The 23,619-nt window shown below is 43.0% G+C and overlaps 1 protein-coding gene across 4 annotated transcripts; it reads right to left on the bottom strand.

The window, feature by feature from the left end:
• Positions 1-6,541: 6,541 nt before the first annotated feature.
• Positions 6,542-17,756, bottom strand: LOC133492908 (uncharacterized). Of its 4 annotated transcripts, XR_009792789.1 has the most exons (4): positions 16,991-17,756; positions 13,047-16,741; positions 10,321-12,799; positions 6,542-9,993 (listed from the first exon to the last, which is right to left on the bottom strand). XR_009792789.1 is itself a non-coding variant. In XM_061805741.1 (2 exons), exon 2 carries the CDS (start codon positions 14,372-14,374, stop codon positions 13,457-13,459), a length of 918 nt encoding a protein of 305 aa, XP_061661725.1. In that variant the 5' UTR covers positions 14,375-16,741; positions 16,991-17,756; the 3' UTR covers positions 6,542-13,456. The 4 variants fall into 4 exon arrangements, 1 of the variants encoding a protein (XP_061661725.1); XR_009792787.1 differs by having other exon boundaries at positions 6,542-12,799; XR_009792788.1 differs by having other exon boundaries at positions 6,542-12,799; positions 17,045-17,756.
• Positions 17,757-23,619: the final 5,863 nt, after the last annotated feature.

Here is a 23,619-nt window from a genome sequence, read left to right as displayed (position 1 = left end):
TAGCGAAGGTGGACGACTTCAAATACTTGGGGTCAACAATACAGAGGAATGGAGAGCGTGGTAAGGAAGTGAAGAAATCGGTCCAAGTGGGGGGGGACATTCGGCAGAAGGTGTCTGGGGTTCTATGTGACAGAAGAGTATCCGTCAGGATGAAGGGTAAAGTTTTTAAAACAGTGGTGAGGCCGACCATGATGTACAGATTAGAGCTGGTGCCCCTGAAAAGACAACAGGAAGCAGAACTTGAGGTAGCAGAAATGAAGATGCTGAGGTTCTCGCTTGGTGTGAACAGGTTGGATAGGATTATAAATGAGCTCATTAGAGGGCCAGCCAAAGTTGGATGTTTGGGAGACAAGGTGAGAGAGAGCAAACTTCGATGGTTTTGACATGTTCAGAGGTGAGAGAGTGAGTATGTTGGTAGAAGGGTGCTGAGGTTGGAACTGCCAGGCAAAAAAGGGAGAGGAAGACCAAAGAAAAGGTTGATGGATGTTGTGAGGGAGGACATGAGGACAGAGGGTGATAGAGGGGAGGATGGACGAGATAGGGTGAGATGGAAAAAGATGACAGGCTGTGGCGACCCCTAACGGGAAAAGCCGAAAGAAAAAGAACAAGACACCACAGTTATCAACTGTTTGAGCTCCTTCCATTTGGAAGGCAGGACAGATCCAGCCAAAGCAAGGACCAACAGACAGGAATATTTTTCTGAGAGCCATGACCACCCTGAAATCTAATTTTTCCTCTAGCTGCATTATTAATGTGAAGACATGCTGATTTCAGAATCTTATGCAATACATTGTATACATTCCGTTTTACACATCCATTCTTATGTATTTTTACTTGTATTTTATTCTTACATTGCTCCTAAGTAGAGACTGATACTGGATGCGCAAGTCTGGTGTAGCAGAGAAATATGTACAGGACATGTACAGAAAAGAACATAAGTATTTGACCAGGTTCTCCCACTTATAAATCATGGAGGGGTCTGAAAATTTCATTGTAGGTGCACTATTAGAGAGATAATCTTAAAAGAAAAATTCAGAAATCACAATGAATGATTTTATATTTATTTGTGTGAAACAGCTGCAAATAAGTATTTGAACACCTGTCCATCAGCTATTCTGACCCTAAAAGACCTGTTAGTCCGCCTTTAAAAGTCCACCTCCACTCCATGTATTATCCTGAATCAGATGCGCCCATGTGAGGTAATTAGCTGCATACCCCACCCTATACAATCAGTATGACGCAAACTTGTCACATGGCCAAGACCAAAGAACTGTACAAAGAGACAAGAGACAAAATTGTACAACTCCACATAGCGGGAAAGGGCTACGGAGAAATTGCCAAGAAGCTTGGTGAAAGAAGGTCCATTGTTGGAGCATTACAAAATGGAGGAAGCTAAACATGACGGTCAATCACAATCGGAGTCGAGCCCCATGCAAGATATCATCTCGTGGGGTCTCAATTATCCTTTGAAAGATGAGGAATCAGCCCAGGACTACATGACAGGACTTGGTCAATGACCTGAAAAGAGCTGGGACCACCGTTTCCAATGTGACTGTTGGTAATACACTAAGACATCATGGTTTGAAATCATGCATGGCACGGAAGGTTCCCCTGCTTAAACCAGCACATGTCAAGGCCCGTCTTAAGTTTGCCATTGACTATTTGGATGATACAGAGGAGTCATGTGAGAAGGTTTTTTGGTCAGATGAGACTAAAATGGAACTACTTGGTCATAATTGCACTAACCGTGTTTGGAGGAAGACAAATGATGAGTTCCATCCCAAGAACACCATCCCTGCTGTGCAGCATGGGGTTGGTAGCATCATGCTTTGGGGTGTTTTTCTACATATGGGACAAGATGACTGCACTGTATTAAGGAGAGGATGACAGCAGTCATGTATTATAAGATTTTAGGGAACAACCTCTTTCCCTCAGTCAGAGGATTGAAAATGGGTCATGGCTGGGCCTTTCCACATGAAAATGACCTGTAGCACACAGCCAGGAAAACTGAGGAGTGGCTCCATAAGAAGCCTATCTAGGTTCTGGCGTGGCCTAGCCAGTTTCCAGACCTAAACCCAAGAGAAAAATCATGGAGGGAGCTGAAACTACATGTTTCTCAGCGACAGCCCACAAACCTTTCTGATCTGGAGAAGATCTGTATGGAGGAGTGGGCCAAAATACCTCCTGCAGTGTGTGCAACCCTTGTGAACAATTACAGGAAAAATTTAACCTCTGTAATTGGAACAAACAACAAAGGCTACTGTACAAAATATTAACATTTGTTAAGGTGTTCAAATACTTATCAGCTGGTAAATAAATAAATAATAAATAAATAATTAAAAAACATCATACATTGTGATTTATTTTTTTTTTTTAGATTATCTCTCCCACAGTGGACATGCACCTGGAAAGGAGAGGAATGAAGATTAGCCAAATTAAAACAGAATATATGTGCTTCAATGAGAGGGGTGGAGGGGGAAGAGTGAGGCTCCAGGGAGAAGAGATAGCGAGGGTGGAGGACTTCAAATACTTGGGGTCAACAATACAGAGCAATGGAGAGTGTGGTCAGGAAGTGAAGAAACGGGTCCAAGCAGGTTGGAACAGCTAGCGAAAGGTGTGTTATGTGACAGAAGAATCTCTGCTAGGATGAAAGGCAAAGTTTATCAAACAGTGGTAAGGCCAGCCATGATGTACGGATTAGAGACGGTGGCATTGAAGAGACAACAGGAAGCAGAACTGGAGGTAGCAGAAATGAAAATGTTGAGGTTCTTGCTTGGAGTGAGCAGGTTGGATGGGATTAGAAATGAGCTCATTCGAGAGACAGCCAAAGTTGGAAATTTTGGAGACAAAGTGTGCGTGAGAGCAGACTTTGATGTTTTGGACATGTCTCGAGGCGAGAGAGTGAGTATATTGGTAGAAGGGTTCTGAGGATGGAGCTGCCAAGCAAAAGTATGATAGGAAGACCAAAGAGAAGGTTGATTGATGTTGTGAGGGAAGACATGAAGGCAGTTGGTGTGATAGAGGAAGATGCAGGAGATGGGCTTAGATGGAAAAAGATGATGCACCGTGGCAACCCCTAATGGGACAAGCTGAAAGGAAAATATTTTTTATTCTTATTTATTTTTTTTACCTTGCTTTTGTGTATTCACTGAAAAAGAATAGTTCAATTTTGCTGTCCAGCAGTATAATGACAGTAAATGGCATTCATCTATTAATTCATTCATACAGAGTGCTGTAAGAGCAAAGCGAACACGGTATTTCAAGTGTGGTTTGTGCATGAGCCCAATTTCTCGTCTAGATTTATGGATAGGTTTCTGATGACATCACCACAGTCCCAGGAGTCCCTTGTCCGCCATTTTGTGTGTCTGAACAAAGTGAAGCGTTTATCTCAACAAAGCAAGCCCCTTTTGTCCTATAATATGGGCCACACATGCGTAGTTTGGGGCTATGCTAACCGCGCTAAATCTGGGCAAACAAAGATCAAGTATTTTGATATTCCAAAGGTCATTGTCAACCAGGGAAGTAAAACCAAGCGACTGTCGACAGAAAGATGGAACCTATGGTTGTCGAGGATCAACCGAGATGGATTTCTTCCTGATCCAACAAAGAGCACTATAAAGTTTGCTCGGATCATTTTGTAACAAGTAACCCGTTAAAATACAAGCAAATGAGAAATATAATAACGTGAATATTTTAAAATCGGAATACATCATCTATCAAGGTGTTAATCTTACAGCTGTGTGTAAATTATTTTGTAAAGTATTTTTGGTACCTTGCTATGTAAGCTGTTTTCAATTAAATATTTGAGGCAACAAGGAATGAATAAATTATGTATTCTACACAAAGATATGATAGAGAATTCTTTAAGAGAAAAAAAACTCGATTTTAATTTTTAACTGCAGAAGGCAGTAACCAGTAAGACTTCTTTTCTATAACTGTCTTGCTATCCCATAATTTTACTGAAGCCTTGACTGCAAAACGAAGGGCAGCCACGTGCGAACACACTTCTCCAAGACCGGCCATAAAGGTACAATGACCGGAGAGAACGCAACCATCTTTTTGGGATATGATTCAGGGAGTGGATCGGTAGACCTCTGAGAATGTTTTACCTGAGCTGCCATTACACACGAGTCAGCGCTCACCCGCTCCCATAGATCTTGAACCCAGCCACTTACAAAGTAATTGTAGGCTTGTAAAGATTTGTAATCCTTTAGTTCATCAAGGGTATACGCACTCACATAATTCATAAGATATAATTATCTAGTTATCGTTAACACGTGTCAGATAGGTTTCCATACCACAAATAGCAATGGAGCGAATTGATAACAATTGGGGTGTATGGCTTAAGGTTCATGTTTTGAGCTGAGCCACCAACTCTCAAATTGGACACCAGATGTCGCCAAACAAAATTACACTTGATTGCGTCACCAGCACGGCAAAGATCTCTCTGATAAACGTACCCTACGTTTAGCTTCTCATTGCATTGCATACGTATACCAAAGTCAGTAACCTTATATAAACCTGATTATTTTTCATATCTTTGTATTACATACATATATTGGGGTTAGCAACCTTAAGAACCCAATTATTGTTATATCTTTGTATTCACATCTTATTTCTGATATAAAGACAGTGACAGGATGCAGCTGTCAAGCCACACCTAACATTTTTCAAGATGGTTGCAGAATCAAGTTACTGAACAGGAAGCCCATCACACTCGAATGACCACGCGGGAAGTCGGCAAGCAGAAATGGATTTCAACTATTTTTCCACTGGACTTTTAGCAAAAAATAAGATGCTTTGAAAAAGCTTTGTGAAAAGAATATAACCTGTGTATGGCTGTCTCTCAGACAAGGCAACACCTGATGAGCAACCAACTAAAACAAGCCTAAGAATGCATGAGAGAATTGTATTCACAAGAATGTTGATACATTTATGCTATTGTTCAAAATTAGGGTGAAACCGAACGTGAGTTGTGGTTATATTTAAAAAAAAAAAAAGATGCATTTATTCATTAAAGGGAGAATGACAAAATTGAGTGAAGCTAAAGAAGGGCATGACAAGTCAAGCCAGGAATGGCAAATGGGGCCCAATAGGATGAACCAAAGGAGGCCCTTCCCACTAGGCGTAGATTCAGCCAACATTTTCCAGAATGTTCCACCAAAAAGCTATAAAAACCTTGGATACGGAAGTTCGGGCTTTTTGTTCAGTTTTCGCTGACAAAGAGACAAGGTCTTTCTATAGGTGTAATTGTCGTGTGGCAAGCTGGTGGGGAGAAGGAATTGGCAACTTGGAGTGCCTAAATTGATGACTCTTTTTGAGATTGGGCGCAAGTAAAACTACTATAATAAGTTAATGGCAGGATAATACCAGCGATATTACGTGGTTATCTATGAAGGGCAAGTTGTCTTGACAATTTATCTGTAATCCCGAAAATCCTTATGATCAAATTAGGCTTCGAGCTATATAGGCACAGGGAGATCATGCAAACTCTACACAGGCCGGTCTGGGATTGAACCTGGGACCTCAGAACTGTGAGGCCAACGTTTTACCAGGTGAGCCACCGTGCCGCCTGACTGTCAACAATCATATCAAATCAATCACAAAAACTGCCTTCTACCATCTGAAGAACATATCTAGAGTGAAGTATGTGTCAAGCAGACCAGGAAAAGCTCATCCATGGTTTTATCTAAAGTAGACTTCACTTTTGTAACGGTCTTCTGACTGGACTCCCCCCCAAAAAAAAGAGTATTAAACAGTTGCAGCTCATTCAGAATGCTGGAGCTCGCGTTCTGAACAAAACAAAGTGGTCCGAGCATATAACTCCAATTCTGAAATCCTTGCAGTGCCTTCCAGTCAGCTTTATAATAGATTTTAAAGTTCTGCTACTGGTCTAAAAATCACTAAATGATTTAGGTCCTGAATACAAGAAAGAAATGCTTATGGAACACAAACCCAGTAGAGCTCTGAGATCGACTGACTCAGATCAAATAGTGGTGCATTGTCCAAAGCAAACATGGTTAAACATGGTCACTTGTGAATAAGTTTTGAAACCTTGAAAAATTACAAATCTTACATATCTGGTGATTCCTCTATCATCTTCTCTTAGGCCTCAAGCCAAGTTACACCACCTTGATCGGACTGCAGATTTGTTGAAGCATTTCAAAAACCTAAACCCTCAGTCCCAGTCCCTACAACGGTAATGATTCTTCATTTTAAGTACTTCAACTTTCCTTATATCATTGTTATCCCTTACATCTTTCTTCATTACAACAGAAAAAAAAAAACTGAGATCCAACTACAATGCTAATTCTGTCCATTTGGACATTTCTTTGTAGACGGGGGGTGGACATCTTTCTAATTCATGTAACTTTACTGCCAAATTTGTTATACATACATGAGATGCAACATACCTGAAATAACATTCCTCTCAGACCTGTGGTGCTATAATAGACTCATTAAAAATAAATTAAAAACTCGATCAAACCAGATCAAAAGCCTTTATTGTCTTACGACTGTGCATAGAAAGAAATGAGCGCTTATCCACATGGTGTTTGCTCGAATAAAATAAAATAGAACATCTTTAACATGAAGTAAAGCAACTCAGATAAAAAAATATTTACAATCAAGGCACAGTTATTGCTAAAAAAAAACCCCAAACTTAAAAATAAACTAATAAATCGATAAATACAGTGTATTTTTTCGTCTTATTCTCCATGTCCAGGCATTGGTATGACTATTATCTATTGGTACTTAACTGTTGCTCAGACAACTAGAAAAGCAAAGGAGAAAGTTCATTTTCATAATTTTTGATTACAGTACTGTTTGGTTTCGTGGTCTTATGGTCGAGGTGTTGATAGCTCGAGGGAAAAAGCTGTCTTGAGTCTGTTTGTCCGTTTTTTTGTGGGACCTGCAATACCTGCCCGAAGGCAGCAGGTTAAACAGGTGATGACCAGGATGGGAACAGCCCTGAAAGAGTAACTCTGCTGTGATAGCAAGAACTGGCAATGTCCTCTTGGGCGAGCAGAGAGCAGTTAGTGATCTTCTGGACGCTGTTGATCACTCTTTGCACAGCTTTCCTGTCTGCTGCTGTACATCCAGCATACCACACTGTGATGCAGGATGTCGTGATGCTCTCCACGGTGGTTCCATAGAAAGCCAGCAGCAGATTGGTTTATAGATTGTTCTTCCTCAGCACTCTCAGGAAGTGGAATCACTGCTGGGCAATTTTCAGCACCGCCGTGGTATTTACAGTCTAGGTGAGTTTATCTGTGATCTAAATTTCCAGAAATCTGAAGAAGTGGACCCTCTTCACATCCAGAAGTCCAGGATGATTTTCTTCTTTTTTTTTAGGTGTTTAGTGCACAGGATGGTCTTGATTGCCCCTCTGTAAAAGGAGGTCATGATGGGTGATGGGGCTCTTCCGCTTATCAGTTTCCGCAGGAAGTCGAGCCACTGATGAAATTTTTAGCCAGTTCCATGGTGTTGGTGGTCCAGTACAGGTTTTTGGAAATGTGCACACGCAGGAATTTGGTGCTGCTTGCCGCTCTACTTCAGCACCGTTGATGGTTAGCAGGGAATGCTGGGTGTGCACTCTTCTGAAGTCCACTATGATCTCCTTAGTCTTCTCAATTTTCAGGTGGAAATTGTTTTCCTTGTACAGCATCAGCAGGCAGCTCATCTCACTCCTGTAGCTTGTCTCATGGTTGTTGTTAACAAGACCATCCACAGCCATGTCAACTCCAAACTCTTCATAAAGTTGGGTGTGGGTGTGTAGTCGTGGGTTAGCAGAGTGAAGCGGAGGGGGCTCAGCACACATCCATTGGGGCCCCTGTGTTCACCGTGATGGTGTTGGAGGTGTTGCTGGCAACACGGACTGTCTCGGGTCTTCCCGTCAGGAAGTGCAACAGTCAATTGCACAGGGAGGTGTTGAGTCCCAGCCGGTCTAGTTTGAGGATGAGCTGCCCGGGGATGATGGTGTTGAATCCTCAGCTGAAGTGAATGAACAGCATTCTGACATGTGAGTCATTGGTCTCCAGGATGGTGAGGGCTGAGTAGAAGGGAATGGAGATAACATCTGTCAAGGGGTTGGACTGATATGCAAACTGGTAGGGGTCCACCATCGAGGGGTGGGAGGATTTGATGTGCTCCATGGCTAGCCGCTTGAAGGATTCCATAATGATGGGAGTGAGTACAACCGCGTGGTATTAATTACAGCAGGAAGGAATTGGCTTCATGTGGACTGTGATGATAGTGGTGGCTTTGATGTAGATCAGAACAACGGCTCAACTCAGTGAGGTGCTGAAAATGTCTGTGAGGGTACCTGTGAGCTCATCTGCACAATCTCTTAAAACGCTGCCAGGAATGTTGTCTAATCCGGAGGCCTTTCTTATATGAGTCCTTCTGAGTGCTCTCTGCACACTGACCAGAGACAGCAGCAGCACCCGGTCATTGGGAGGCAGAGGGATCTTCTGTGCTGGGGTGGTGCTGTCTCCCTCAAAGTGAGCAATGAAGTCAATGAACTGATCCAGCAGAAAAGAGGAGTTGTCGCAGGTCTGAGGGGGAGTGGAGGTTGCTTGTAGTCCTTGATTGTCTGGATACCATGTCACAGGTTCTTGGTAACTCTGCTGTCACTAAAGAGGTCGTCAATCCTCCTGGAGAACTGCCTCTCAGCTTCTCTGGTGCCACGTGACAGGTTGCCCCAAGCTGTCCCGAGGCTCACCTTCTCCCTTGTTCTGAAGGCAGCATTCCAGGCCTTTAGTAGCCTGTGGACTTCCATTATAAACCATGGCTTTTGATTGGCCCTGATGGAGATAGTTCTGGAAACCATGACATCATCCACGCAGTTCCTCAAGCCAAGCAGTGACGGTCTCTCTGTAGTCGCGGAGGTATGCGATGTTGTGGGTGGCTGCCAGTTTGAAAATGCTCCAGTTTGTGGTCACAAAGCCGTCCTTGAGAGCCTCAGATGACCCATCTAGTCACACCCAGATCTTCTTCTTGGTTGGATTGGTCGTTTTAACCAGCACTCTGTATGTAAGCATTAGCATGGTATTGGGAATAAAAACCCCAGCCAGGATGAGGAAGGCATCAGCGTATGATTTCTACTGCTCACTGATGACCCGGTGGAGTTCATACAGTTCCTCACCCCTGTTGTTGGTTGAGCTGGGAAGGATGTGAATGGCTGCCAGCAGAACAGCAGTAAATTCCCTAGGTAGTTAAAAGGCCGGCTCTTGAGGATCATCAACTCCGGCAGCGGTGAACACTGTTTACAAACCACAGCAGCGTCGCGGCACCGGTGATGTAAACAAAGTCCCCCACCATGAGTCTTCCCTGCTAAAAATTTTGTACAGAACATTGCCAAAGATTTTCTATAAAAACATTCTATACAAATAAATAGAACTTTAGGACCCAAGGTCGTAAAAATATTCTATAGAAATGCTGTAGAACTTTAGAAATTAAGTTCTATAGAACTTTCCTAAAAAAATTCTAAAAAAATGCTCTAGACCCTTAGGACCCAGGTTCTGTCGAACTGTGTTCTGACGAAAGTTCAACAAAACTGTTCTAAAGAACTGAAACAACATTGCATTCGTATAGTGCATTAATGTGACAATCCCACATACAATCAACGTTCCCGAAGAACATCGAAACAACGTTGCCATGCAACATGGAAATTGAGCCATTAAAACATATATTGAATCCTTTATTATCCAGTGTGAAACCAGACTGTTTTGCAATCAAACTACAGACATTTACAAACAATTAGGTTGTTCAGCACAGTTTAACCTTTAGAACTAAGAACTTTTTTTCTTAAATTATGTTACAAACAAATTAAAATATGATATTCAACTATGTGAAATTTAACTATGTGCCTCTTATTAACTGTCCATCATGGTTCCTCCCGTCCTGTTACCTGCCACGGCATCTGTCAGGCGCATATTTCAAGTATGATGTGGCCATCAGTCAGGGTAGCCTCGTGGTTTCTCAAGACACAATCTGAGTTCAAAATTAAGAGACTTTATTATTCCGTCTGGCAAACAGTATAACTATCAGTTTGGAATCCATCAAACACAGGACCTGTACACCCAAGTTCAGACCATTTATGTTTAATTACTTTTAACTACACATTCACAAGTATTCATTTCGAGGGGACCGTCTGGTTGTGAATATAGTGATTAACCAAATGTTTAAAACACTATGCGTGCTGTTTCAGGTTTGCTGGGATATGACTCTGGCCATCGTGAAAACTAATCTACTATGACTAGGAAATACCGGTAACCTGACACTGTTTTAATCATGTCGGTGAAATCCTATTGAGATTACCTGAACAGGGGTGTCGACGTCCAGATCAAGGATTTCCTGTGGTGGTTTCGTTGTAGGTATACTGTTATACCTACTGCAAATGCTGGAATTCTGCAGTTCACCTTTAACAATTTGTCTCATGAAAGGATGCCACCAGTCATGGAGTCGTCTCAGTCTTTCATCCACACCTACATGGCATGTTCCATGGGCTTCAGAAATTAGATTTGTCAATTGAGTCTGAGATGGAATGCATTTACCCTCTTTTCGCCATATGCCATCATCAACTTTGACACCCAATTTCGACTTTCGTGTTTCTACTGTCACCTCCTGTTGATTGTGACATTCAGACTCACTTACAGTTAGTTGTAGTGTTGGTTGGTACCCCGCAACCTTTTTTGCTGCTCGATCTGCTGATTCGTTTCCTACTGATACAAAATCATTAGTTCGAGAGTGACCTTTGGATTTAAGGACTGCCACCGCTGTCGGGAACATTAAACCATCTCGTAATTTGAGAATGTCGTCCTGATGTTTAATGGGTGTAGCGGTTGCAGTGTGGAAATCATTTTGCTGCCATTCTTTTAATGCAACAAGAACTGTCATGTGTGCATACACTGAATCTGTGTAAATGTTAACTGATTTTTTTTTGCCAACTTGAGTGCTGCTGTTATGCCAAAATTTCTGCTCTTTGTGCTGACTGGGAGCCTGGAATTCTTTCTGCTTGAAGTTTTTCAAAACTTGTTTCTGTGGGTTGGCTGACTGCAAATCCGTCTGTGAAAAGAATCGAGTCCGAGTTGTCAAGACGTGTCTCATAAAGTTCAGTGCAGACAGTTTTCTTCCGGAGTTTTTTGTACACAACAATGCGGTTCTCCTTCAGATCAGATCTTCAGCCATGTTTACTGCTTCATGAGTAAAGAGAATATGTGGTTCTCTGAAAATTACCTAAATTTTCCTTTGTCTTCCTCCGTTCATGGTGAAAGCTTGACTCGTGACATACTGGACTTTACTGTGTGATGTTCGCACAGTCAGCGGATGATGAAGAACAATGTGAGATGTCTTCTGAATTACTCTGGCTTGAACAGATGTGAAAAGTATAAATTGAGTGTCTTTGCTCGTATTTTTCCAATGGATTGATGCATATAGACAAACTTGTCAACTTCCTCCTTCCCCCATCTGATCAAGAGCAGCAGAAATACTGCCGATCTTTTCAGACACGTCGAGCTAGAACATGTGACTCTAATCAGGAATTGCAAGAGCTGCAGCAGTGGAAAGATGTTGTTTCAAGGAGATGAAGCAAGCTTCCGTGGTCAAACAAAGAGTGTTAGAAAGATTGCGCTTACCTTGTTCATTGCGCATCCATCGGAGTGGGTGAGTGAGTTCAGCAAAGTTTGGAACATGATGCCTGGAGTACTTGCAAAGACCGAGAAAGGCAAGCATGGATTTGACATTTGTTGGTTTTGGGTGATGGAGGATATTGTCTTTGTGATAAGGAGACATTCCTGTGCCATGGCATGAGATCAGACATCCGAGAAAGGAAACCTGTGGTCGGGCAATCTGGACTTTGGACTTAGAACACTTCTGTCCAACAAAGGCCAAATGAGAAAGCAAAGACGTCGTGGCTTCGAGACAAGAAGTTTCAGATGGAGCCGCCAGCAAGAGGACATCCACATACTGCACCAGGAGAACCCCATGAGGCAATTCAAGCAGACTGACAAAGACAGTCATTGAAGAGTCCAGGTTAAAGAACAAAGCCTTGAGGCAGGTGATTGTAGGAGTAGCAAACACCATTCCAAGTGAAAGCAAAAAAATTGCTTCATTGAAGGGTGAAGCAAAAGAAAGCATTAGCCAAGTCAATGCAAGTGAAATGAGTGTGGGCTGATGTAATTTGGGACAATGCAGAGTGCGGGTTTGGGGACGGACAAATTGAGGGTTAACACGGGGGCGTTAATTGCTCGCAGGTCATGGACCATGAGAAACTTTCCAGTGTTCTTCTTTTCAACAGGCAAGATGGGGGTGTTAAAATCAGAGCCAGGAATTTTACACAACACTCCTGCTTTGAGCAAGCCGTCAATTGTTTCTGAAATGCCAATCATCCCAGCCTCTTTTACAGAGTATTGGGGAACATATATTTGTCCTGGTTTCATCTGAAACACAACAGGGGATACGTTGCAGAGACCAACATCAGTGGGATTCATGGACCACAGCGATGTGGGAAGGGAATCAAGAAGTTGACCAGCAAAATCGCTGTCAGTTGTTTCATGTCCATGGTGCCTATCCAGAAGCTGGTGCTCTAAAACAGAAGTGGGTAAAAATGTGTTAGACTGAATCCAATGCCACACTGGTTTTCAACTGTCAAGTTGTCTTTAACTCCCTCAGTTCTTTCCCCCAACTTGAAAAGGGCCTTGGTCTTCAAACAAATGAACAACTGAAATCTTCCTCTTTTCACAGTTTATTGATGGTTAAGGTGGTTAGAGGGTGGTTGGAGGGTGATTAGATTGAAAACCTTGAACAAAGAAGCACATTGAACACATTGCATTATTTTTTGTTTAAATAAATAAGTCATCAAAGCATTACTTTAACCTTAAGAATCACATTCTAAGTATATTAATGACATACATTTACGTATTCAAAAGTAAAGTAAAAAATAAATAGGCACCATAACTGATTGAATAAACCAAACAAAAGCATCCACTTTGTTTCCATTAATACTTTGGATTAATTCAGAAGTTAGACAAACACAAACAACATACCTTGTCGCTGAAATTAAACAAATTAACCAATTAGCCTCCAAGTCCTTTCCCTACCAGTTGCGTCTGACTGGAAATTGAGGGGTGCGTTCGGGTTTTTTAGTTGCTTCTTGGTTGCTTCATTTGTTTGTTAGTGATTTATTCCTTTTGCTGGTAGGCTTTCTTTGTTCCACACAAGCTCACATGCTGCCTGTGAGCAATATGGCCGCCCCTGGACTCTGACAGGAAGTTTTAAGAGTAGTGTAATTGAGGTTTCTCTGCCCCCTGCAGGTCTGGAGGGGACAGGTGCTCTTCCTGTTTGTTGATTTGACACCTCCCACTTGATATCTTGGTTCTTGAACCCAGAGAGATCACATGAGTCCTGGATGCTCATTGTCTTTTCCTTTTTTGGTACTTTTGTTCTTCTCCAGGGATTAGAACAATGATGCGTCATAGAGGTTGTGCAGAGCACGTTTCACTCTGCGTACAGCAGCCTCTGCAGCTCCATTCCTGTGAGGGGAATCAGCAGGGTGAAGTTTCCAGCTCCATTCTGTTCCATGCTTGGAGGCTTCATTCTCAACTTTGGATGTTTCCAGCTTCTTCAGAAAAGCATACAGTTCTTTGAGGGCGCGTCTGGCACCCACAAAGTTTTTTCCTGCGTCTGACCACATTTTCTTTGGATGTCCCCTCAATACTGTGAATCTCTTGTAGGCCAACAGGAAACCCTCAGACGACTGGTCACTTACGACATCTGAGTGTAGAGCTCGGGATGCCATGCGGCAGAAGACTCGCCCCCATACCTTGAGCCTTGCTTTCTTCTTCACCTCATCCTTCACTTCGTAAGGGCCAAACAAATCCACTGATGTGTATTGAAATGGTTTGGCTGGTGTTATCTGCTCAGATGGGAGGTCACTCATGATTTGTTGGCATTGGCTTTGCTGCATGTCACACAGCCATTTACAATCTTCTGAGCCAGTCTTCGGCCTTTTATAACCCAAGTCTTTCTTGATGATTACCAGCTCTCCTCCCTTGCTCAGTATCATCTCCTTGCCTCCTGGCTGGCAGTTGCCACATCTGCATCCTCCACACTTTGGTCTGCAAGCTGCTCCAATACTGTCCCATTTCCACCAGTTGTGAAATTCTTTATCTGCAACCATACTTTTGGTTTCAGCTTTGAATCCCCCTATAACACTGAGTTCTTGATATTTCACACCTGTGGCTCTCATGGACCGTGAAAAGTGGGTTTTGGATGTGTGAGGTGCCAAACTCACTTTCTCAAAGAGGTCTGTGTGCGTTCCACCAACGGTCTTCCCCAGTGGGCCGTCCCATAAGACGAGGTCTCCAATCACCATCACCCTCTGCAGTACAAGCCGTCCTTCCCGATGACTGATGAGCAGTTCGATTTGCTCTGGTCTGTGCAGGTCCTCTGAACTGGCATCTGGAAAGAACCTCTTCAGTTCTTTAGGTTTGACTGTTCTCTGTACTGTGGCTATTTCCTCCAAGCCATAACTGTAAATAAATAAATAAGCACCATAACTGATTGAATGTTCAATGGCTCTTTCGGTTCCTGCGGGTGTCTTGACCCTCACTCTGAGGTGATATCTTTTTGTCTTTACTTTCAGGGCAATTCCTCCAATGCCGTGGACAACTAAAGAGATTTTTTCACTTCTGAGGTTGAGTCTCCTGCCAGCGCTGTGAGTAATGTAATTTGTGTCAGATGCTAAGTCAGTGTCCCAATCTTATGACCTGCATTGGCTGTAACTTCAAGGAGCATAAGGATCACTGGGAGTTCTTTACATGCACTCTGCTCCATCCCTGCAGGCTTGTCTGTGCAGAGTGATCTTGATAAAGGCTCTCTTGAATTTTTCTGCCATGTCAGGGGACAGTTCAGACACAAATTGCTGTTGTTCTTCTGTCAGTTTGTGCCTCCTCAGGTTTGGCCTTGATGTTGTCTGTCTCAGCATTTTTAAGGTCTCCGTTCCAGCACAGGAAGAAGTGATGGTCTCTCTGCAGTTCTGCTTCCTACACAGGTAAGTGTCTTTGAATTCACTCTCTTCTCCATGACACTCTAGGCACCTTGTGCAGGCTCCCAGTCTTTCCACAGCACTCAACTTGTCTTTTGGCTTCAGTTCTTTCAACTTTTTGCAGAAGAAAAGTTTTTCTTTGTGCCGCTCAACTCCACAGACGACACATCCCCCTTTTCTTGTAGACCTGGTTTGGGCGTATTTCTTGGAGTCAGCTGACTTTTTGTCTGGCTTCTCACATACTCCAAGCTGCTCAAGCCTCTCCAAGACCTCTTCTTGAGTTTTCAGGTAGTTTAGGAGGCTATCGAAGTGGTTGTCTGGTGTGACTGCATTTGCCGGATTGACCATAAAGACGAGGAAGTCCCTCTTCATTGTATCAAGCAGTTTGCTCTCTATTGATTTGGTTACAAGCAGATTCTTGATGGCTCCAGTATTGCCGAGCTCTGTGAGGCCTTTTCAACCGATTGGATCATTTCAATCATTTTCCTGGGCTGGTATGACTTCAGAGGGGGGATTTTCTTCAGGTCCTCAATGATCTCCAGGGCTATGGTTGTTTTGTTTCCAAATCTGCTTTCCAGCACCTTGAACATGTCCTCTGCGGTCTTGTTGGTGGACAGTCTTAGGTCTCTGCGGATCTTCTCATAAACACTGTTGAGAAGCCGGATCTTTTTGGCTTCTGCTGAGCCAGTTGGCTCACCTTGTCTCTGAAGACTCTCCCAGTCCCTTTTCCATTGATGGAAGTCTTGACTTTGAGCCATAGAATCTGGGTAGGATGGTGGGTTTAATTTTAAGAACAGGCTGCTGGGCTCCAGGCTGTACCTGAAGAGCTCTTCCTCTAATTTCCTCCTCTGCAGTTCTTTGAACCACTAGGAATTCTGCCTTTTTGGTTTCGAGGCTGTTCTTCAGTTTTCTTAAGCCTTTCACTCTGCCATCCAGAAGGGTTTTTTCTGCTCCCGGGATCCATTCTTCCCATTCCGCGAAGCTTGCCATCACATCATTGATGAGTTTCTCTGCACCATCTACTTGATGTTCATAGGCATCTTTGTTCACCACAGACACAGGAATTGCATGGGCCCCTTCACAAGCTGATTCTCCCTCTTCAATTGTGAACGTCAGCTCACTTTCCCAATACCTGGACCAGAGGTTGGACTGCACTGTCTGCTTCACTTTGACCAGCCTGGTGTTGCAGTCCGCTATGGTCTTCGCCAGGTCCACCTGTTGCTGCTTATCCAATGTCATTTCTTCATCTTCCTCATCACCTCCCAGTTCAGCTAGTATGCCGAGTTCATAGCTGTCATTGGTGTCATTTACATTCCATGCAAGTAAAGAGAGTATTCTGAATTCCTTTTGCAACTCTGACTTTTCCAGGTGTCCAACAGCTGTGCATAGGTAGTTGGCCTGCTTGGTGAAAGCACTCTTTGCTGAGGTCCTCTCTTGCTTCAGCAGCTTGATTGCTTTACCTGTGGCTTCTTCCGCCATATGCGTTGACTGTGTAGACTTGAGGCCGTTAATCCTTTGTCTTTGCTGCCACACTGGTTTTCAACTGTCAAGTTGTCTTTAACTGCCTCAGTTATTTGCCCCAACTTGAAAAGGGCCTTGGTCTTCAAACACATGAACAACTCAAATCTCTCTTTTCACACTTTATTGATGTTGAAGGTGGTTAGAGGGTGATTAGAGGTTGATTAGATTGAAAACCTTGAACAAAGAAGCACATTGAACACATTGCATTATTTTTAATTTAAATAAATGGGTCATCAAAGCATTACTTTAACCTCACAAATCACATTTTAAGTATATTAATGACATACATTTACGTATTCAAAGTAACAAAGTAAAAAATAAATAAGCACCATAACTGATTGAATAAACCAAACAAAAGCATCCACTTTGTCTCCATGAATACTTTGGATTAATTCAGAAATTAGACAAACACAAACAACATACCTTGTCGCTGAAATTAAACAAATTAACCAATTAGCATCCAAGTCTTTTCCCTACCAGTTGCGTCTGACTGGAAACTGAGGGGTGCCTTCGGGTTTTTTTAGTTGCTTCTTGGTTGCTTCAGTTGTTTGTTAGTGATTTATTCCTTTTGCTGGTAGGCTTTCTTTGTTCCACACAAGCTCACATGCTGCCTGTGACCAATATGGCCACCCCTAGCCTCTGACAGGAAGTTTGAAGAGTTGTGCGATTGGGGTTTCTCTGCCCCCTGCAGGTCTGGAGAGGGACAGGTGCTCCTCCTGTAAGTTGACTTGACAAGCATCAAGTGACGGGGAATAGAGCAATTGAGAGTGAAATGAATTTTGCCAATCAGTAGCCAGTGTTCATGGCAGGACAAACGGACCGAGATCCTTCACTATGTGCTGAGGCGAGACCATAAATAAGACATGTGGGTGACAAGGAGGCAAAGAAGGATCCGGGGGATCCGCCATCCTGTACCATTTGAGTTTTTCAGGAGTCAGGAACACTGAAAAGGCGACACCTGGTTTGCCTGCAACCAAATCACCTATGTTCAATTTCCATATGTTGTTTTCAATTTCCTGAAATGCCTCACTATACATCTCATCCGCTGATCTGTCATAGTACAGAGTGCAATGCATACAATCAGTTACCATATCATAAGATCTGAGGTTGCGAACCCAAGGAGAGTCCAAAAGTGTTCAGCTTCGAGCCAACCACTGGAGTCAATATCCACTCTTGCCCAGTAGATGTCGGCAGTGGGGCATGCAACAGGGTGATGTTCAACAAATGGGAACTAGATGGTGGCACTGAAGGCAGAGGCAGCCAAGCAGCAGTAGGTGTTATCATCTGGAAATTCCAGGATGAGTCCATCAGGGGTCCATTTGATGAGAGGGCATGTGGCGATGAGGAGATCTCTGCCCAAAAGATTGACTGTACAGTTAGGTGCAAACACAAAAGAATGCAAAAGAGTCTGTGACTTAATTTGGCTCTCTTGGGATTGGTTGAAACCTCCTTGATTGTAGTCACGTGCCCCATTCAGACGGTTGAGGTCGCTGTCTGTACTTGCGGGCCAAATGACCAGGCCATCCACAATTGAAGCACAAGTTACGGCCACCAGGGCCGCACCTCAACCCATGAATGAACCTGCTTGATACATCATGCACTTGGAACCGACAGAGGGAGATGAGATCAGAGCAAGAGTGGCGTCTTCCTGCTTCTAGATTTTGCAACTGCAACATGGCTAGTTGTGTTTCTGTAGTCTTGTGTTTGTCAACCTTAGACTCTTTTTCTTTAGCATGTCTCCTCAAATGATGTTTACCACCAGTCAACCTTACAACTAAGAAGGTCTGGATTGGCCTCCATGGCCTGCGGCACTGACTTGGGAACGCCCTTCAAAATGGCTGCTCGGAACACTTGCGAATGCAAAGTGGAGGTCATAGGGGCGTGTCCTGTTTTCAGAGTGAAATCATTGAGGGCTCAGTCAACAAAAGCTGTGGCCTCCTCATCTTCTTTGGGAGCAAACACCAGATCTGAAATGACAAACTCAGGGATTGGAAATAAAGTATCTAATCCTGTAGACAAGGTCAAATAATTTTCTCGTGTAAGAGCCTCATATTTTATGGAACCTGTTGGTGTCTATTTAATTCTGCCTTCTACAGTCCTAGCTGAGTCAAATGTGTGAATGGGTCAGCTCTCAAGTTGGCCACTTTTTACAATCTGCCTTCGAATTCACTAATGGGGGTGGTCACTCCAGTAGCCAAAGTTTCTGCAGCTGGATTCATGTTTGATGTCTGTTGTGTACGAGTGAGATCGTCTACATGTACTTCGAGCCGGCCCGCAATTACATTCCATACTGGAGCATGAAATTCATTTAAAGCTTTCCCGGTTTATGGTAAGGTGACGGTACAAATGGGTTAGTTGGAGAAAACGCCCAAGGCCGTTTCTCCTCCAAGTAAAGCGGCGGCGCGGAGTGCAATTTGGGTGTTGAGGGTACCAGACCAATACTTTCTTCCTTGACTGCCAAACTTTAACGCACATCCCATTGCCTTCATTCTTGCTTTCGCTTTCATTTCCACAACTTTCCTAGCATTCTCTCTCACCCTTCTATCTTTTGGAGACAACCTTAGTTTTTCCACTTCCAACTTTAGAGCCGCCGCTCTTTTAACACAAGTTTATTCCATTTCTTTCATTAATGTCACCAAACAGCAAGCAGTCGAAGACAATGGAGGAAACCATCCATTCTCACAACACTTCATTGATTCTTTCAACTGTTCTTTCTCACTATCTCGTTCTTTTTCAGGCAACCCTCCAACACACACATCATATGCATTTTTCACTTGGTCACTGAGCAACACTTGTTCAAAATGTTGTTCAAAATGGTTTGGTATTTGCAAATCGAACCATTCACTTTCCTTATCAAACTGTCCCTCCATTTTGTTTTAAATCAAATCTCCCACCCTCTCTTTTTTGTTGTAGTCAACAGGGCTTTCTATTTGGAACAGAGAGGCAGATAAGTGACAAACCAACAATAATGCAGAGGGTGGGCCTCCTTGCACACTCACGCAGCCAAAAGTTCAAAGAACTCAGCCTTAAAAATGCAAATATATAGAAAACAGGAATGAGAACTGGAAACGTATAAGTAGTGTCGCCTCTGTTGATCTCGCACTCACACACACAAACACACAAACATGCCTCACTATGCTACAATTGTGTGTGTGCATGCGCGCGGGACACTCACTCGCGAGCCAGGAGATGCCGAAGGACGCTCTTTTTTTTTTTTTTTTTCTTTTAACTACCACTGGGTATAGTCATACCCTTCTTAGGTCATTTTATTAAGGTCACTTTAATTTTTGTATGACAGTACTGTATGTAGCGTACTCAGGAGAACCCATCCTGGGCGAATTAACTACTTCATGGGTGCCCAGACACCGGTGGCCGGTGGGGTGAGAGCTCCTTTCTCCTCCCGCACGTGGCCACACGCCGACCCCGGCAACAGCGGTGAACAACGCCAATCCACGCACATTGACACATTTAGCACCCCTGACTTCCATACTTTACCCCAACATGCTTTAACCCTGTGGTTTATGCTGTAATGCGGCTAATTTGTGCATTTTTTTTTCTTCGGGCCGCAAGGGGGCACTCCAGCGGAAAAGGTAAGGGCGAGACCAGTGGAATATATGTGCAAAGGAGGTGAGTTTTACTGTTATGTTTTTTTTTAACTAGCCCTATGAGTGTATCCAGAGCAACGGTGAGTGTGGTAAGGAATTGAAGAAACAGGTCCAAGCAGGTTGGAACAGCTGGCGGAAGGTGTCTGGGGTGTTATGTGACAGAAGAGTCTCTGCTAGGATGAAGGGCAAAGTTTACAAAACAGTGGTGAGGCCGGCCATGATGTACGGATTAGAGACGGTGGCACTGAAGAAACAACACGAAGCAGAACTGGAGGTAGCAGAAATGAAGATGTTGAGGTTCTCGCTTGGAGTGAGCAGGTTGGATAGGGATTAGAAATGAGCTCATTCGAGGGACAGCCAAAGTTGGATGTTTTGGAGACAAGATTCGAGAGAGCAGACTTCGATGGTTTGGACATGTTCAGAGGCGAGAGATTGAGTATATTGGTGGAAGGGTGCTGAGGAAGGAGCTGCCAGGCAAAGGAGTGAGAGGAAGACCAAAGAGAAGGTTTATGGATGTGGTGAGAGAAGACATGAGGGCAGTTGGGGTTAGAGAGGAAGATGCAGAAGATAGGCTAAGATGGAAAAAGATGACACGCTGTGGCGACCCCTATCGGGACAAGCCAAAAGGAAAAGAAGAAGAAGAAGAAGAAGTAGATGACGTCTTACTCACATCACCCGATGAGAAAACCTGCAAAAAGGATATATTAGCATTGTTGAAACATTTAGCACAGGAAGGACACAAGGTTAGCAATGCCAAATTGCAAATTTGTCTACAAGTTAAGTACTTGGGGACAAGCGTACTGCAGGAGGTATAACGACTTGAGATGACAGAAAAATAGTTAATAGTTTTGGTTTAATGCACCAAAACCTCCAAAAAAAAAGATGTAATTTTTAGGACTGACTAATTATTGCAGGGCATAGATACCAAATAATTCTGAGATAACTGCGCCGTTGTCCAATTAATGTATGACGAAGACCTCAAAATGACATCATTGTTGAATTGGATAGAAGAATCAGATAAGGCTTTATCTGATAAAAAGTAAGTAAGTTTCTTTCGGCTTGTCCCTTTCGGGGTCGCCACAGCGTGTCATCTCAGATGAACGCACATATGTTTGGCACAATTTTTACGCCGGATGCCCTTCCTGACGCAACCCTTCTCAGGGAGTGGAGGATAAAAAAGGAACTAGTATTGGCTACAGCATTAGCCTTGCCCAACTACAATAAACCTTTTATACAAATGGTTGATTGTAAAGATAAATTCATGACATCAGTATTGACACAACAATATGGTGATAAATTAAGGCCAATTGCCTACTTTTCATCTAAACTTGGCAGTGTGGCATGTGCTCAGCCACAATGCATCAAAGCAATTGTGGCTGTATCAATGGCAGTTGAAAGTAGTGCATCAATAGTGTTGTTTCATCCACTGACATTGCGTGTGCCACATGCTGTTTCAGCACTTCTGTTACAGACAAATATGACATTTTTGTCACCTGCATGACATCTGTCCTGCATGACTATATTCTCAACCACATCTCACTCTGGAAAGGTGCATGACATTAAACCCAGCAAATTGAATCCCTTTACCACAAAATGACTGTCAAGATGAAACTGAACAGCAAAAGTAGATTAGACTTAATAGATCAACAATTAAATGAAGGTCAAATACTTTTTGTAGATGGCTCATCTTGGAAAGATGAATTTGGAAAAACTAAAACAGGATATGCAGTAGTCACATAACACACAGTACGAAAGACAGAATTATGACAGTCATCCTATTCAGTGCAAGCAGCAGAATTCGTGGCGTTGACAGAACCATGTAAACTAATGAAAGGATAAAAAGCAACAAGTATGCGTTTTCAACAGTACATGTATTCGCCAGATACTGGGCAAACAGAGGAATGGTGACATCAACAGGTAGACCAGTCACCCATGCATAATTGCTAAAAGACTTAACCTAACCTTACTGCAATACAACTTCCTCTGCAGTTAGCTATATGCAAATGTGCAGCACATACACAGAAGACAGATTCCGTCTCAAAAGGAAATGATTTTGCAGACAAAATAGCGAAGGAAGCAGCTTCAAAACCATTTCTGGGACTACAAGAGACACTGTGACAACAATACCTAAATAACCAAACACTTATTGAGATGCAACAATAAAGCTCAAGAACAGGAATATTGGAAAAAAACATGGGGCAACACAAAAAGATGGTGTATATGTTAGCACAGAACAAAAACCCATTTTACCTAAAGATTGTATAAATGGGCGGCCATTTTGAGCTACGGGAACTATCATGTCTCAAATGGAGGGATGATGTCACAGGTACACCAACATTTTACAACCTACGGCTTTAATAACTATTCAAAGAAATTTTGTAAGGCATGATTGATCTAATCATAACCCACAAGGTAACCTCAGACCAAAAAGGGCCAGATTTCCCCCACAAACTTATCCTTTTCAAAGAATACATATAGATTTTGTTGAATGAAATCCGCGTGAAGGAAATAAATACTGTTATCAATGATGGATTTTCCAAGTGGATAGAATTATTTCCAACAAAAAAACCTGATGCATTAACAGTAGCGAAAGCTTTATGCAAAGACATAATACCACGCTATGGTATACCGCAGACGATTTATAGTGACAATGGAACGCATTTTGTAAATTAAATAATTGGCAAAATAGGACAAATGTTTCATATTAATTTAAAACATCACTGTGCCTATCATCCACAAAGTGCTGGGGTTGTGGAATGAGTGAATGGAACAATAAAAAATAGACAAAAAGGTCCAAAAGGAAGATGACACGCTGTGGTGACCCCTAACGGCACAAACCGAAAGGAAAAGAAGAAGAGTAACCTAAACTTAATAGACAGAGCTTTAATCGGGTCTATTCATAGACGCTACACTTTTTTAAAAGGGTGATTTTTGAATATCAGAAATCATAGATAAAAGAAGGAAGATATAATGTGGTTGTGGGGAGGTTGAAAGGGACAGAAATTACTTTGTCTGCACCCACAGGTGCAACAGGGGAATTTTATACACAAATCTTCATCTTCTGCATTGTCCTCACTCACAACTGAGTGCGCCGCTGCCGTCGGCGATGAACAACGCCAACGGATGAACAACGGCGACGGATGAATAATGCCCCATTGTTCATCGCCACCGACGATGGCGCACTCAGGTCTGAGCAACGACAATGCCGGAAAGCGGTCAAGCTTGGCGCCGCGATGAGCCACCCTGCCCGAAGCCGTGATTGCCTCGTCGCGGCCAGGCTGCGGTGGCTCGTTGCTCCTGGGCCACGTTGTTGTCGTCGCTGGCGCCTGAGTACGCTACATACTGTCATACTGTCGGGGAGTCTGTTGTTAGAACTGATCCGCATATCATCTACAGTGAAGAAAATAAGTATTTGAACACCCTGCTATATTTCAAGTTCTCCCACTT

The sequence above is a fragment of the Syngnathoides biaculeatus genome, chromosome 19 (genome assembly GCF_019802595.1).
Source record: "Syngnathoides biaculeatus isolate LvHL_M chromosome 19, ASM1980259v1, whole genome shotgun sequence".
In the NCBI taxonomy this organism is placed as follows: Eukaryota; Metazoa; Chordata; class Actinopteri; order Syngnathiformes; family Syngnathidae; genus Syngnathoides; species Syngnathoides biaculeatus.
This window is presented reverse-complemented; position numbering and strand designations above follow the sequence as displayed.